At 44.6% G+C, this 14808-nt stretch overlaps 1 protein-coding gene across 6 annotated transcripts in view; it reads left to right on the plus strand.

Moving 5' to 3' along the window:
• Positions 1-5146, plus strand: part of LOC118506365 (5-hydroxytryptamine receptor 1-like) — a 54182-nt gene extending 49036 nt beyond the window's left edge. For all 6 annotated transcript variants that reach the window (XM_036043382.1, XM_036043381.1, XM_036043379.1 and 3 more), the window contains one exon: positions 350-5146. In XM_036043382.1, the coding sequence (XP_035899275.1) occupies positions 1216-2838 (1623 nt within the window). In that variant the 5' untranslated portion in view covers positions 350-1215 and the 3' untranslated portion in view covers positions 2839-5146. The remainder of the gene's footprint in view (positions 1-349) is intronic.
• The last annotated feature ends 9662 nt before the right edge of the window (positions 5147-14808 follow it).

Below are 14808 nucleotides of genomic sequence, written 5' to 3' on the forward strand. Positions count from 1 at the left end.
CCAAACCAAGCCGTCCGTCCGTGCGTGGAGTGTGTCTGGTACGGTCGCTCCCGGAGCGAATCCTTCACCGTGTGCCAAAGTTTTCCCCGGCTTAAGTACCTGCTTGATCGTTTTGCTGAAGGGTACTTAGAGTTTCTTGAACCCCCGAAAGTGTTGTGCACGGGCACGGCGGAAAGTCAATTGAAAATGGTTAATTCATCGATAGTTTAACAATCTCCTGGATGTTACCGGCGGGACCGTTGATTTAGGCAGGGGTGGACAGCGTGTTGGTTTGGGGGATTGTTTACCCTGTTCAAGTGTAATGCCCAAAATTTTTCATCTCTTTCTTTTCGCTTCCATTTCATTTCAGATGGCACCGATCAATCTAGCGTACCGGGCCGACACAACCGACGGACGGACGACACGCCCGACAAGGACGCACCGACCCATTTCAATCTGAAGTTGTCAGGTCACGCACCGTCCGTGTTGCCGTTCTTTCCTCACGATTCCGCAACGGTCCTGATGTGGCAATCAATCATTTTAAACCTGTGACTGAACACCGCACGAACCCATCCGCGTGTGGATTGAAGCTACGAGTATGTAGCGCGACGGATTAAATCATTACTGTGTGCGTGTGTGAGTTTGTCCCTTTTTCGTAATCAAGTTCTGCGAGGCAGGGATCGTAAAAATTGTTCTGCTCAAAAATCCTGTGAACACGGTGGTAAAGCTACCGGGGTGAGCTACGTTTCGGTTTTTGGGGTTGACTTGCGACGACTTGAAGCTGAAACGATTGACGGCAATAAATGTCCAGCCATGCCTGTCGGTGACAGAACCTGCGTCAAAGTTGTGGCCTCCCTGTGTGTGACCCGGGTCGATGGATGTCATCGGTGTGGAGTGGTTTTTCCGTATCGTCCGGGACCGGCACCGGGTTTGTGGCTGGGACACTAATTAGCTTAGAAGAACTCAGTGCTTAGAGGGGTCGGAGAGTGGTCGGTTGAAGTGGAGTGCAAAAGAAAGTCAACATACATATCAGAGAGGTGCTTTGGATGTGTGCCTCCCAGCACAGATTTAACGTGAGCATGCATAAACTGTTGCCAAGGATGAAACGAATGAAGGCGGAACATTTACATCGTACCTTTAAGTCGACCGAATGGATGTGGTGCTGCTTGTTCGTGTGTGTGTGAAGGATTGAAAGTGACCATTCCATGTTTGGGACACGTTTGCTAATGAGTTTATATGGATGAGCTAATCCTTTCCATGCTAGTGGACGATATTGGTGCAGCACGACAGCGACAGCAGGTACGCAAAGCTCAGCAACCGCAGGATCTCTCGGCCCCGGTGTCAGCCACAATCGTCACCGGCCGCCCTGCCCCGTACTCAACGCCCTCGACTATCTTGGCCACGGTGGTGAGCGGTGGGACGAGCCTCGTGCCGGGCAGCATTCCGACACCGTTCGCAGTGTTGCTGGCGCACAACCAGACAACCGGTGACCATGGCTTCGGCCAGGGTTTCACCGGCGGTGCGGTCGATGCCGGCGAGGCCGGTGGCAGCGGGAGCGGTGAATCGATCGTCGGACCGGCGGCGTCGATCGGTATCGGAGGTTCGCTCGGTGTGTCGACGGTTACCGGTGGTACGACGGTAGCGACGATCGTGTCCTCGACGCTGGCGAACGCAACACTGTCCGAGCACGAGCTCGATCTGGACACGATCCGCAAGGTGATCATCTGCATCGTACTGTTAGCTGTGATATTCGGTACGATCGTCGGCAACATACTGGTGTGTGTGGCCGTCTGTCTGGTGCGGAAGTTGCGCCGGCCCTGCAACTATCTGCTCGTGTCGCTCGCCGTGTCGGACCTGTGCGTGGCCTGTCTGGTGATGCCGCCCGCCCTCATGTACGAGGTGCTCGGTGAGTGGAACTTTGGGCGCGTGTTCTGTGATATCTGGGTGTCGTTCGATGTGCTGTCCTGTACCGCTTCCATCCTAAATCTGTGCGCGATCTCCGTCGACCGGTACTGGGCGATCACGAAACCGCTCGAGTACGGTGTGAAGCGAACGCCCCGCCGGATGATGCTGTGCGTGGCGCTGGTCTGGTTGGCGGCTGCCTGCATCTCGCTGCCACCGTTGCTGATACTCGGCAACAAGCACACGATCGGCGAAGGGTCCGACCAGCGTCCGTTCTGTGCGGTGTGTGAAGACGTCGGGTATCAGATCTACGCCACGCTCGGTTCGTTCTACATTCCGCTCGCCGTGATGCTGTTTGTGTATTATCAAATCTTTCGTGCCGCCCGGCGAATAGTGAAGGATGAGAAGCGTGCCCAGACGCGGCTGGAGAATAGTTTGGCCGTGGATAAGGTGAGTACCACCACCCAAACGACAACGACGACGACGACGACGGCCATGAGCCTGAAGCCACCGGATATGATCGGTTCGGCGATGGCTGCCGGGGCGGCACTTGGACCGGGCGGTGGATCACCGCATCAGAAGAAGCTTCGCTTTCAGCTCGCCAAGGAACGAAAAGCGTCCACCACGCTCGGGATCATCATGTCCGCGTTTACGATCTGCTGGCTGCCGTTCTTCATACTGGCGCTCGTGCGCCCGCTCATGGACGACGACTATCCGACGCTGTCGTCGTTCTTCCTGTGGCTCGGATACGCCAACTCGCTGCTCAACCCGATCATCTACGCCACGCTGAACCGCGACTTCCGGAAACCGTTCCAGGAGATCCTGTACTTCCGCTGCTCGAACCTGAACATCTTGATGCGGGAGGACTTCTACCACAGCCAGTATGGTGAGCCCGGATCGCAGCGGTTCGTGCTCGAGAACGAAGGGCAACACACGGCACGGGAAAGCTTTCTCTAACTCGATGCACCGAGTGGGCGCTCGCCCGAAGGATTGTTCCTCGAAAACCTAAAAAAAAGTGCTTTCATTCGAACTGAAGCCGCTTTCCACGCGTTCGGATCGCTTGCCCGGTTTTGCGTTTCATTTTGTCTGTTCTTCTTCCGTTCTTTTCGGGCCTTCCGGAGCATGGAGCACGTGGGGAGGCGTTGGTTAAACGCACCCCCCGCTTCCTGCAGCCATAGTAGTATTAACTGTTTGGTGCACTGAGCTGGTGTAGTGCTTGCGATGATCTACGCGCAAGAGGCAAAAGCACCTTGCGATGAATAATAACTGATAAGCTAAGCTAACTTTACAAACTCAAAACGACGGTCGGCAGGGCGGACTAGTTGGGGGTTTCGTTAGGTTTCCATGAGACAATTACTGGTGAAGTTGTATAGTATAATTATTAAATTAATAATTATTCTCCACCACACATACATACGTAGGGGGCGCCTAGCTGGGGAAGGCGGGACATTAGTGTATAACTTGCACAACAACAAGAAACACAAGCCGATACAATCACCGCTGTCTAATTAGAGGGTATGGTAAACACAACAATCCAATCATTCGTATAGCCGTTTGACACGAGCAGTAGTGAGCTTTGTCATTAAAACAAAAATTGAAATAAAAAAAAAAACACTCTACAACTAAACATGCAAAGGAACTAGGAATTCTCGGGGTGGGTATGTCGATGGTAGTACTCAGTTTAGCGATAGTAGTTGCACGTAGCAAACGTAGCAGATTAGTTTTGTTGGTAGCAAAATGTTTGTATCCGGCCGACTATCTTTAGAGCTGTCCCAAGGATACCACACTCAAGCTCTGGATCTCAGAAGTATAAACAGGCAGCAAGGGGAGGTTAATTTTTTGGCTAGTTTATTAGTGCAACTGCATCGAGAGATACTAAAAGTGTGAACCTGGACAGGAATATATTCTGAAGCAACTCTAAAGCTCTAACGATGGGTGTCCTTAATCAAAAGCGGTTTTTCGGTTGTTCTAAGCCACTTGTTTACACTGTGGGTGACGAAGGAATGTATTACAACCAGTAATAAACCACAGAACATAAGACTTTGAGGGCGAACAATTACTTACGTCGAACGGAACGGACACTCTGCAGCCGCAATGGCGGACGCCGGAAGGAATATTTGAAGAATTTACTCGTAAAACGAAACGAACTCTTTTAGTGTGTAACAGCCGTAGTCGTTGTAAGTGATATACGATCGAACCGTGTTGCGTGTGTAAGTGTGTGTATGTATGTTTGTGTGTATGTTCGGGACGTGTGGTTGAAGGGCAAAACGGTGTCTAGGTGCAAATATTTCCGTAGGCTCTAAAGTAAAGACCGATACCGACGCTCAGCACGCCGTTCGGAGTGTTCATTTTAGTTTGCGCCAATTTTTTTGGAGGTGTATACTAGGTGTAAAATGGTGATCACCGACAATGCTACAGGAACCAGATGCAGGTGGCGCACGCGAAACAAAGCTATAAACCGGAACTGCGATTTGCTGCACCGATTAGATACGAGCGGTTCGATGCTTGCGACTATTTACAATTTTTGCTCTCTAAACTATCACTCAACGGGGCAAAAGGGCGAGGCGTGCGGCGCGCAATGGGCGATTATTTACACGAGCATCAGTTGTTGGTTGCGTTGTTTTTCGACTGTATTGATTGTTTGTCTTTTCTATCGATGATTGAATCTCTTCTACAGATCGTATATTTATAGACAAAATCTGACCTTAGACTTACACTAAGATACACGTGAATCGGAGAGGAAAAGGAAAAAAAAAACGATACCCCTTCGAACGCTACTCGTATACCTTAACTGAGCTTTTTTGGAATTTGTTACCGGAAACTATTTTTAAATGAGAAATAAAATGAAAAATAAAAACCGAGAAAGGCTCAACCCGATCAACTCGGACGCTCTAAATCATCAACACTCGATAGATGTGCTTCAGTAGGGAAATGATGTATTATGGTATTAAACGTATAGTAAAACACCGACGGGTGTGTGTGTGTGTGTGCACACCGTGTACGAGCACGTCGAACCGTGTGACAGAGACGTAGGACAGATAATAGCGAAGAGGAATGCAATTCTTTCAATGTGGTGAGCGCATTTGAAACAAAAGTCTGGTTGATTTTATACTGAAATCTATAATTGCTCCTATAGCAGAGACATGTGGCACGCATGGCCGGGAGGTGATTAATAAATATCAACTAGCGAAATATCTGAATGGGTAAACCTTAAATATAAATCTAAGAGGTAGAGAGAAATCTGAACAAAAAAAAAAAAAAACACTCACGCAATCGAGTAAGGAATCTTCAAACAGTCGCTAAAAACTGCTCCTGCCGAATGGGCCACGAACTGGGGGATACTTAAAATAAATGACAACAAAAGATTTGTAGCTGAAAAACTCAAACCTAGTTCTGTGTTGTCGTGTTGCAGTTGAAAGAATGAAGCGTATGGAGTTTATGGGTAAGATACATACTTCTTGTGACATCGTTTTCAGGAATGCAGTTTTTCGTCGGCACATAGAATCACATTGCATGAAGTTGAATGAATTTTTCATACAGACATTTTGAGTAACGAGCTGGAGAGAGACAAACGGTTCTCAGTAGACGTTGTTCTCTTGAGTGCGAGCACGAAATTGGATGCTTAAATGGAAATTAATATATCATACTTGCTGCCGGCTGGCCATTTTCAGATTTCAAGTGGTACCGGTCGATAAGCGAAAGTTGTTTAAAAACGCTGTTTGCCTAGGCAGTGGGAGGACACGTGCGTCAGGAAACGATGGTCGAACTGCCGGTCAAGCAACAAAGCCATCGATGGTGATCGTTATCGGAATGGTAGATTTAATGTTTCAAGCAAAGCGGGAGCAAAAGAGAGAGAAAGAGAGACACGGAGCAAAGGAAGGACATCTTTAAGCGTTCGGTAGGAAAGACTTTACTTGGCCAGGCGGAAGCTATGGTTCGTGTTTTAATATATGGATGGCATCAGGTGCTGTTTGCTGGGCACTGAAATGGGTGGTGGGATCACGGTTGTAGGTAGAGCGCGTGAGGTAGAACTAATCAATCATCAGAGCCGGAAGAAATGCTTGTGCTGCGTGGGGAAAAGAACAAGGCGTACAGTAACATTAGCCGCTCTGTTCCGTACCAGTATGGATGTTTTACCACAGCAGCGCTGCCGTAGAAAGTCAACTGAGTCACCATAAATCATAGCCATGATTATCCAGAACCTAATGAATGGTTCACAAACACGGTTAACGCTCGATGGTGCGTTTTTTATTATGAAACTAAACTATTTTTGATTGAACAATATTGTAAAATAGTCTTTTGCGTCACTATTTTAACATTTTTTTCAAATTGATTTTTAAGTTCATTTGCACTGGGACGAAAATATTAAATAAAATATGTAGTTTGGCTTGTTCCTAAAAGCAGACAAAAAGCTTTATTTACTAGCTTAAAATTGTTCAAAAATTTATTTTTTATTTATTTATTTATTACTGATGACGGACCGATGCCGTATTGTCTGTTTAGAATTTAAATGAAAGAATTTTGCATCGAATTGATGGAGACGCATGGTGGTTTGTAAATTAATGGCGATGCCTGGTGGTTCGTTCATCAAAGGAGGCGCCTGGTGGTTTATTAATGAAAGGAACCGCGAATCGAAGTAAAATATTTAAACTAAAATTATCAAAGTATTACGAAAATTAAAATATAGCTTTCTATCACAGTGATCATAAATATCATTTTCAGTTTACTTTTCCAAGCTTGTTTGTCAGTAAAAAGCAGCTTTTTATGTTCTCTATGTGCTTTCATAATGATAATCACCTCAAAACACTCCGCTACCAGCAGTAGCGAAAAATAAACTAATTTGCTTTCTTTCCCTCTTGCCCACCACGTATCACTTTCACGGACAGTAAACATGTTGGGCTAAAAGCAGATGCTTTTAATCTGTCCCAATCACCGGCATAATGTCCTGGGCAGTACATTTTTTTTTGTAGCGCCCTGCCCCGTCGTGTACAAGCGTACATTTATGATGAACGGAGAATCATTCGTAGCAGATTCGTAGCGGTGTAATGGTCCGTCAACCACTAAGCTGGAAATACACCCGTCCGGTCGAGGTACGATGACGACTCGTGCGCCGGAAAAGGGACGCATAAATTTTCGTCCCCGCTCAAGGGTCATCTTGGGCTGCTCATCAAGATTATGCTTTCTGGGCGAATGCGGGGATGATGGATTTCAGTGTAGTTTCGCCGAAATCCTGCCGTGCACCGTTGACGGTGAATTGATGGTCTTCTGGGTGTCGTTTTTGGGTTGATACGTTGGGACATGATTTACACACCCGCCGGCTGTACGGTACAGCCGGCGTTGCATAGTAATGTACGCCCGAGCATGATCCTGCTTCCGTGGAAAGATTATACACCTGAAGATGACGTCCACTTCGCCAGCTTGGGCAAGCAATTACGACCGGCCACCGGCCCAGCTGAGGGACCGAAATGTATAGCGTACTTACGTCCTTGGAGGGTTTCATGTTTGCATGTGTCCGGTATACACATCCGGTGTCCATGTGAATGGGAGGTAGGAAGTTTCCTAGAATTCATTACCATTATGGCTGGAAAGAAAACATAGGCGTTACGTTTGGACACTACATACTTGAAAACTAGACAAACAAGTTCCTTAAAGATTGGAAAGGAATTCTTAAGAGATATGAGAGACTTTGATTTTATTGTGTTGGTCAATATGAAATGGGTTCAGTTTTTAATGTGATTAAGTATTTCAATAGCAATACGGCCAGGCCGTTCTTTATGAATAAAAAAAAGGATTTCAATGAATGTTTTTATTTTGGCTCATCATTCCAATTAAATCGTGAAAAAAATCGTTCCAAATTCCATCGGTTCGATTAGTGTCCCATTTCTTGACAGACGATAATTTGTGGCGGAAAATGAATTGTTTGCACTTCTCGTTATCTTAAGCGAAGGTTTTTGTTTCACTTTCGGTTGACATTTTCCTAATGGCGGACGGGCGGGTTTTTTTTTTCATGCTCCCACCGTTCCATTCCCATGAAGGTTGAAATTCGAAACAATGCCGAATGACACCACAACATCTTTTGCACTCGGGTCACCGCAAAAATGGCTGCCAAGTAGCAGCAAAAACCACCAAAGAAAAAAACCGGTCAAAAGTAAAAGAAAACCATTTCACAACACTATGGACCACGGAGCTAGACTTTAAAATGAAAATGGCCTTTTTAATTATGTTTTTGGGAGAGAGGTGTTTGTATTTTTTTCTTCTTCTCTTACTGCCGCAGCTACGATTTCACCTTCACCCGAGGATTTAGACGATGAACTTTCTGGTTCCTCATTTTTGGAGCTCCCTTTGTCTTAAGGGTTCCTCGGTACGGCGTGAGCATGATTAGACGAGTCAGCTTATTTTATCCCGTTCCCGGCTGCATTATCAACAACAATGGTGATAACACGGTACGTAACAGACATAATGACAGTACAAGACCGGTCCGGTGCCGGAACAGGGTACGGTACCCGCGTGCGTGCAACCATTTGCCGAGGGACCCCTTTTTTGCGCTAGGTAATAAAGTCGCTGCAACAAAAGATCCAATGAATAGATGAATTGTTTTTCCTTCGTCAAATTTTAGGGTCGTTTGTTAATACAGCTTTTTGTCTGACGGTGCGTGTGTGTGTGAGCTTTCTTTTGAGAAGTGAAATGGGCTTTTCACGGTAGGGTCGAAGCTAAAAATAAGAAACAACATGGCTACGCGCGTCGAAAGCCGTCAAAGGAAGCGTGTTAAAAAGCGAGGACAATTAAACCGGACAGCGAAGTATGCTATCGATTGGCAGTGGGACGGCACAAAGGAAATCGATCGTAAAGCGTGCTTGTGTGTGTGTGTGTGGGTACCTGTGTGAAAAGCGTCACGAAATGGATTAAATGGATTTTCGAGCCTTCGTCGTTGCTTTGGCGAAGGAAAACTGACATTTGGCGTAAAGGCGTCCATGGAACCGGACAGCCTTTTTTGTCCACCGTACCAGGAACAGCTCAACGGCAGAAGAATATTGTTGTGAGCAGCAAGAATCATTTCCCCGTTCTGTTATCGGAGTTACCTTTTTCGTGCAGTCCTTCCGGTGGGAGTTTGCCGTAATACTGGCCGGTTGGCAAGGAGCGGGTCCTTTGAAGCTGGCGGAAATACATGGTGATAATTTTCTTTGTGCCTGTAATTGGATTACCGTGGCTCGTTGCATCATAAGCCGAGGGGTTTTGTAAAGGTGATTGAGAAAAGGCAGGACGTTACAGACCACTTTTCATGTTCTGGTGGAAAATGGTTCTCGATCACTACGTGGAGGAATGTTAAAATGAAGGTGAACTTTTCTGATGATAGAGGGTCTTTCGATGCTGGATTGTGTTTAATGGGGTAGCGATGGGTTTTTTTTGTTCACAAAATATGATCAGTTTGATGTAAGGTTTACGAGGAAAAGCTGTTCCTTAAATTTTCTTTGAAATATGAAACTATATTCAATTTTGGTTCTTGTAACTCAATGACTGTTTTTGCGAGGAATGTAAATATGAAAATATGTAAATATACTTTGATAAAAAAGGATGTTTTTTAGAAGCTCTTTTCAAATGAGAATAGCTCCCATAAAGCTCTCGTTTTCTTACTACTGGTTTCTGTCTGCTTCTTGCTGTATTTTATAATTTTCCTTCTATATTGCTTCTTTACTGACAGGAAGTTGAGAATGCTGAAGAAGTTTGAAAATCCTGAAAAATCCTGAATCCTGAAAAAAAAATTTCCTTTGGCTTACTGATTTTTTCATTTAATAAATTGTTCTGCAAACTGTAATCCTTCATGTTTGTTAATTAAATCCGAAGCCATTATGTAGCATATTAAATTTATCTCGAGATTGTTTAAGTTTTCACTTGATTCTCTTCAACAGCTTGATTTTGATGGTGATACATGTCCCAACAGAAGAGTAGTTCAGTTGTGCAGCGTTCTGTTAAAATGTTTTCTTTAAATCACTTAAACAAGTTTTCTATGGTTGTGTGGTCTCAGAGCTGCTTTGTATTTAATCTGTTTTGGATAAACTCATGCCAATACTAGAGGACATAAGTAAAAATATTTTTCTGAATATATTGGCTTTTATACCAATATAGACTCGGTGAATATTTTTATCAGGAAATCTATTCTATTCATAGCTCTGGCAGCATATAAATTTAGTGTTTTATAAATTAAGAACTCCTCTTTACAATTATTTAATGCTTAGCAGTGTGTCTCGATTCATGACTGCCACAGTCTGATTAAAATTTAAACCCCAATAGGTTCAAAAAAATTTAGGTTTATCATAAGGATTCATGGTTTAACTTTGTGGCTGCAAAAGCGCATGCAGAGTTTACTTCCGCACTATAATTAAATTTTTATATTGTTTAGTGGATTATACAAAGCGAAGGCAAAAAACAGCTCAAAACATGAATCAAAACAGCGAAAGAATCATAGAACAATTTTCACATTTAAATGCTCATGTTAAAAATGTGCCTTATATTTCTAGCTCAACAGTCGTATGCCAGCATAAGACCAAACATTCGTTTACCAAACACAACCAGCACAATACATCACTTACAGACCCTTTTTATTCAGCCTCCCTTGCACAGTACCCACGCCAGAATGCATGTTTTCGGGAAATTACGACGCTTGTAATCTTAATAGGCATAATCGGATCAGTGCTTGCCAGCTGCGAAGCCTGGCGTGAGAATTAGTGGAAAACACTCATTTATTTCCCAAACACACACACACACACTCACTGGTGCATGTGGTCCCATACCAAGCCGTTGCTGCTGGAGCCGAAATCAAACCGGGGCGCTACTGGTGGCAATACCGTACTTGACAACCATATTGCCTTGCGCCCTTGGCTGACAATAAGTGCTGGGCGTACATCGACTTGCATGCATAAAACATCGGCCCATCGGTAACGCATCCACATCGGATGGTTGTACGTACCCCGGTTCGTACACCACCGGGCGGACCGATTCCGGTGCAGAATGTTTAGCAAATATCGTACCTTTCGATTTGTCGTTTTGTTGGTCTAACACTTCCGCGTGCGAGTGTGTGTGTGTTCGGCTGGCACAAATAGTGGTGCACAATCATGGTGCACCCCCGCTGATGCGTCCTTGCGAAGGGATGCGATAATGCATCGACGCTAACCGACGTCCCGTGAGGCAGGAAAGCTAATGCTTGTAAATGAATTTTAATGGAAATGGCAAACCATCGTGGTTCGTGTACGCCCGAGCCTATTCGCTCATCCTGTCGAGGGTTTACGATCGATCAATCGGATCCCTGCCCGATGTTGAATAATTCCTCGCTCGTCCTCGCAATTGGCACTGGGCTTGACTCTAGGATTAAGAGCCACTCTAGAAGCGAGCCAAGAAATCGAGGGGGGTGGAGAGTCTGGAGAGTAATTTGAATATTGAGCTTTCATAAAATTATGCACGGGAAAGCCCCTCGAGCCTACCGCTTTTCCTTCGCTCGATGGATGCTTAATGGACACATCGGCGGGACCTTCGCTGTCACGATGGATTGATTGCTCGAATGAACGAAGCACTAATGATGTGTGGCCATTATCGATCCTCTCCCTGCTAACTGATTCCGTAAACAGGAAGCGGATTGATTTTCTCCCGATCCGATTCACGTCCAAACGGCGTCCAGCTAGGGTGTGCGCAGTTCGAAACACGTGAAAGCTGATATTGATTATAATGATTATCAGATATAATGGCTAATTACAGAACGTATCCGATTGCGGACCGTCCGAGCGCAACACTACCGCGTCGGTTTGTATACTTTGGTGGCATCGAGCAGTGTTTTCTAACACACAAACGCACGCGCTGCTGTGTATGTAAATTGAATACGCCTGCGGTTAGTGGCGCACGGGGAATAATCAGTCCGCTTTCGTTGGTTCATTTAATTGGGACCGGACCGGGCTGTTTTCTAATCCGTTTCGCTAATTGTTATGAATTCAACAAACGCGATGGTTTCCCCACGGGGCGCACACAGGGTGTGGCCTTTTGTTTGTGTTCAGCGAGTCGGTCGGTTGGTATGGTAGACAAACCGGCCATTGATTACTTTGACGCGTGACATGTGCAGTGGCAGTGAGTTCATGCGGGGCAAATTTAAATAATCAGCAACATGGTTGATTGGAGTGATTGAATCAAGATTTAATTTTGAACATTCTCACTAAAGGAGTGATTTTCCAGGAAAGGAACTGTTGGTACGCCAGTTCGAAGTCCTTACATCTCAAGATCAATTTAGTGTTGAAGAGATTTGAGTGGTCGTTGACGTTCCTCGTTTACATACGTCAAACCATCCAACCCAGGAAACGATCGGATGCTTTTTTTACGACCCGAGAGCGTCACATTACGGATGCAAACAACGGAACGCAACATGATAGAAAACTCGGGGTTCATATTCGCATTACATTCGCGGAACTGTGTAATAAAATATTCATTGTCTCAAAAAAACCCCTTCCGTTCACGGTACCAGGCGACGGTAGCTGAGGTGCAAACACGTTCGATAGCATATATTTATTGGTGTGTCACGAAGCGATAAAATAGGTTCGCGGAGGTAGATTTGATTTGGTTGGCATTTACAGCGTGCCGGAAAGCTATGCTTCCCATGGGCAGAAGTGTTTCGGTTGAAACGATGATGTTACCTTGATTGAAACAAACGCACTGGATCAAACGGAACGATGGTTAGAAATACATTTTCCGAATAAGATTACTGCTACCGTGGGCAGGCAAACAGTAAACAAGTCAGGTGCAGATCAATGGTTAGCGGATTAGGCTAATAGTGTAGTACACTTGGGTGATAAAGAGAGGGATTGAATTGGAGGAGCAGTTGACTGCAATAAAAGTTGATGGAATCAATACATCAGCTATTTTGGTTGCATTTTTCTTAAAATTGGACATGAGTGTTAATGGCTCAATTTGATTTCCGATAGTCGTTCAAAAAGAATTAAGTTTGTTTCTTACAGAATCCAAGAAAAGGGTTCTCTTGTTAAATTGGTCTAACTGTTCTCTGAAGACAACATCCATCGTCCAAATTTACTTTGATTTATTTGCTTTTATATTCTTCTTATTGAGAAACTATTTATAAAGAAGAGTTTATAACCTACCGGTCATATTACAACCTGAGGAATCTTCCCACTACTCATTCACATCTTTGAGACATTGCATCGCGGTCACGTTTCAGAAAAAGATGCTCGGAAAGGTATAAAATGTGCGATGATAAACAGCCTGCAAGACTCATCCCACTTCAGTGGGCAAGTTTTGTTGTGAGAATGCCACCAAATGAACCAGGTTTTGGCCTACTGTTTCTGGCTTTCTGTGACTTAACTTTACTCGTAATAAATTAGTAAGCCCTACGGACGGGAAGGTGGTCTGGATGGGATTGTAACCCCCGGTCCTGCAGTGTGAAGACTGAAGCCGTAATCGCCTCGGTCACTGGACCGTCCTAAACGGAGACCTTATTAGATTCATGTTCTTACAGGAAATTGTCTAAAATTATATGTCTAAAATTCAGAAAACATAATATTTTTTTAAACTTTTAAAAGGCCTTCATAAAAGGATTTCTGCACATCCCTGAAGTCCTCAGTCTTGCATACTCTCTGAAGAAAATTTAAGAGGATTTGAAAATATCTAAATGAAAATGTAGCAACTGTTATCGACACTTCATCAGGGTTTAAGAGAATTTAATTTGTTTGGAAACTAGACATAAGTATAAAACTGTTTCAGCAAAATGCTGTAGCAGCATAAGCTTTTTAGCTCTTAAGTGGATCTTAAGCAGAGTTAGCAGTGCCAATAATTTACACAGCCTGGTCGGAATGAAATTCCATCTTGTTCATTTCCTCGTACACTTCGAATATGCAAGCCAGAAATAATAAGAAATTGTTAAAAAAAGGTATAAAATAAAGCTATAATTAAAAATCCACTAAAAACATTTGATAAAACCTTTTGTTTTCAATTCATTAGGCACAAGTTGGCCTTATTGCTCAATACCCAACACTTATAGCTAGGAAAAAGCCATTTAGGAGAGTTATAAATACAGGCTCGTTGTGAGATTCAAGTTTCTTGGAAAAAAACCATATCGCGTTGAAGCCTACATAAATTCCACTGATAATTTTTCTTCTGCTCATTAATTAATTCTATTTAAAGCCATTATCGCTCACTCATTTGTGAACACCATTCTGAGAATTTTTCTAGTAACTGGCTTCTGGAACTGATTCTTAATTATGTTTAAATTGTTTTGAAACGAATCATTCCATGCGTACTAATATTTTTTCAGGAATTCGCTTATAGGAAAGCACTCAGCACTGGTTTCGAACTGCCTGATTGGCTGCCACGTACTACACCATCAGCACCTATGAGGTCATCATTCCGAAGCGGAGAATCAATATGCTTCGCTTCCACTTCCACCGCTCAAGGAAAGCTCCTCCTTCCCTTTAACCAAAAAACCACCAACGACAGGAGTTCGGCACAGTGTAGGGTGCGTGGTTGATGATTCGGTTTTTAGGCGAAATTTCCACTCCATCAACACTTTGCAAATTTACCTTAGCACTTCACCTCATCATCAGACCCATCCGTACGTGCACCGTCAACCAACGTCCACCATCCCGGCATGCACCACTCAACCCGACCAACCAACCAACCGATCGGTCAGGTCAGCCAAAACCAGGGCTGGTGTTTGTATTGCTTGAACTCGTACCCGTCGGAGATAATCGTGCCGGCTCGAGTTGACGCAGGATGGACAACCTAATTGCAGTGTTTCTGATAATGTTTACCGGCACTTGCGCACGTACCGATCCGGTTACGAAGTGCGAGGTGTAAACAGAGGCAGAGCGAGTGTCCACGTTGTATGTGTGTGCCCGTGTGTGTGTGTGTAGTCAACTCGGTTGTTGCAAAACTCCTCTC

This window comes from Anopheles stephensi, chromosome 2 (genome assembly GCF_013141755.1).
Source record: "Anopheles stephensi strain Indian chromosome 2, UCI_ANSTEP_V1.0, whole genome shotgun sequence".
In the NCBI taxonomy this organism is placed as follows: Eukaryota; Metazoa; Arthropoda; class Insecta; order Diptera; family Culicidae; genus Anopheles; species Anopheles stephensi.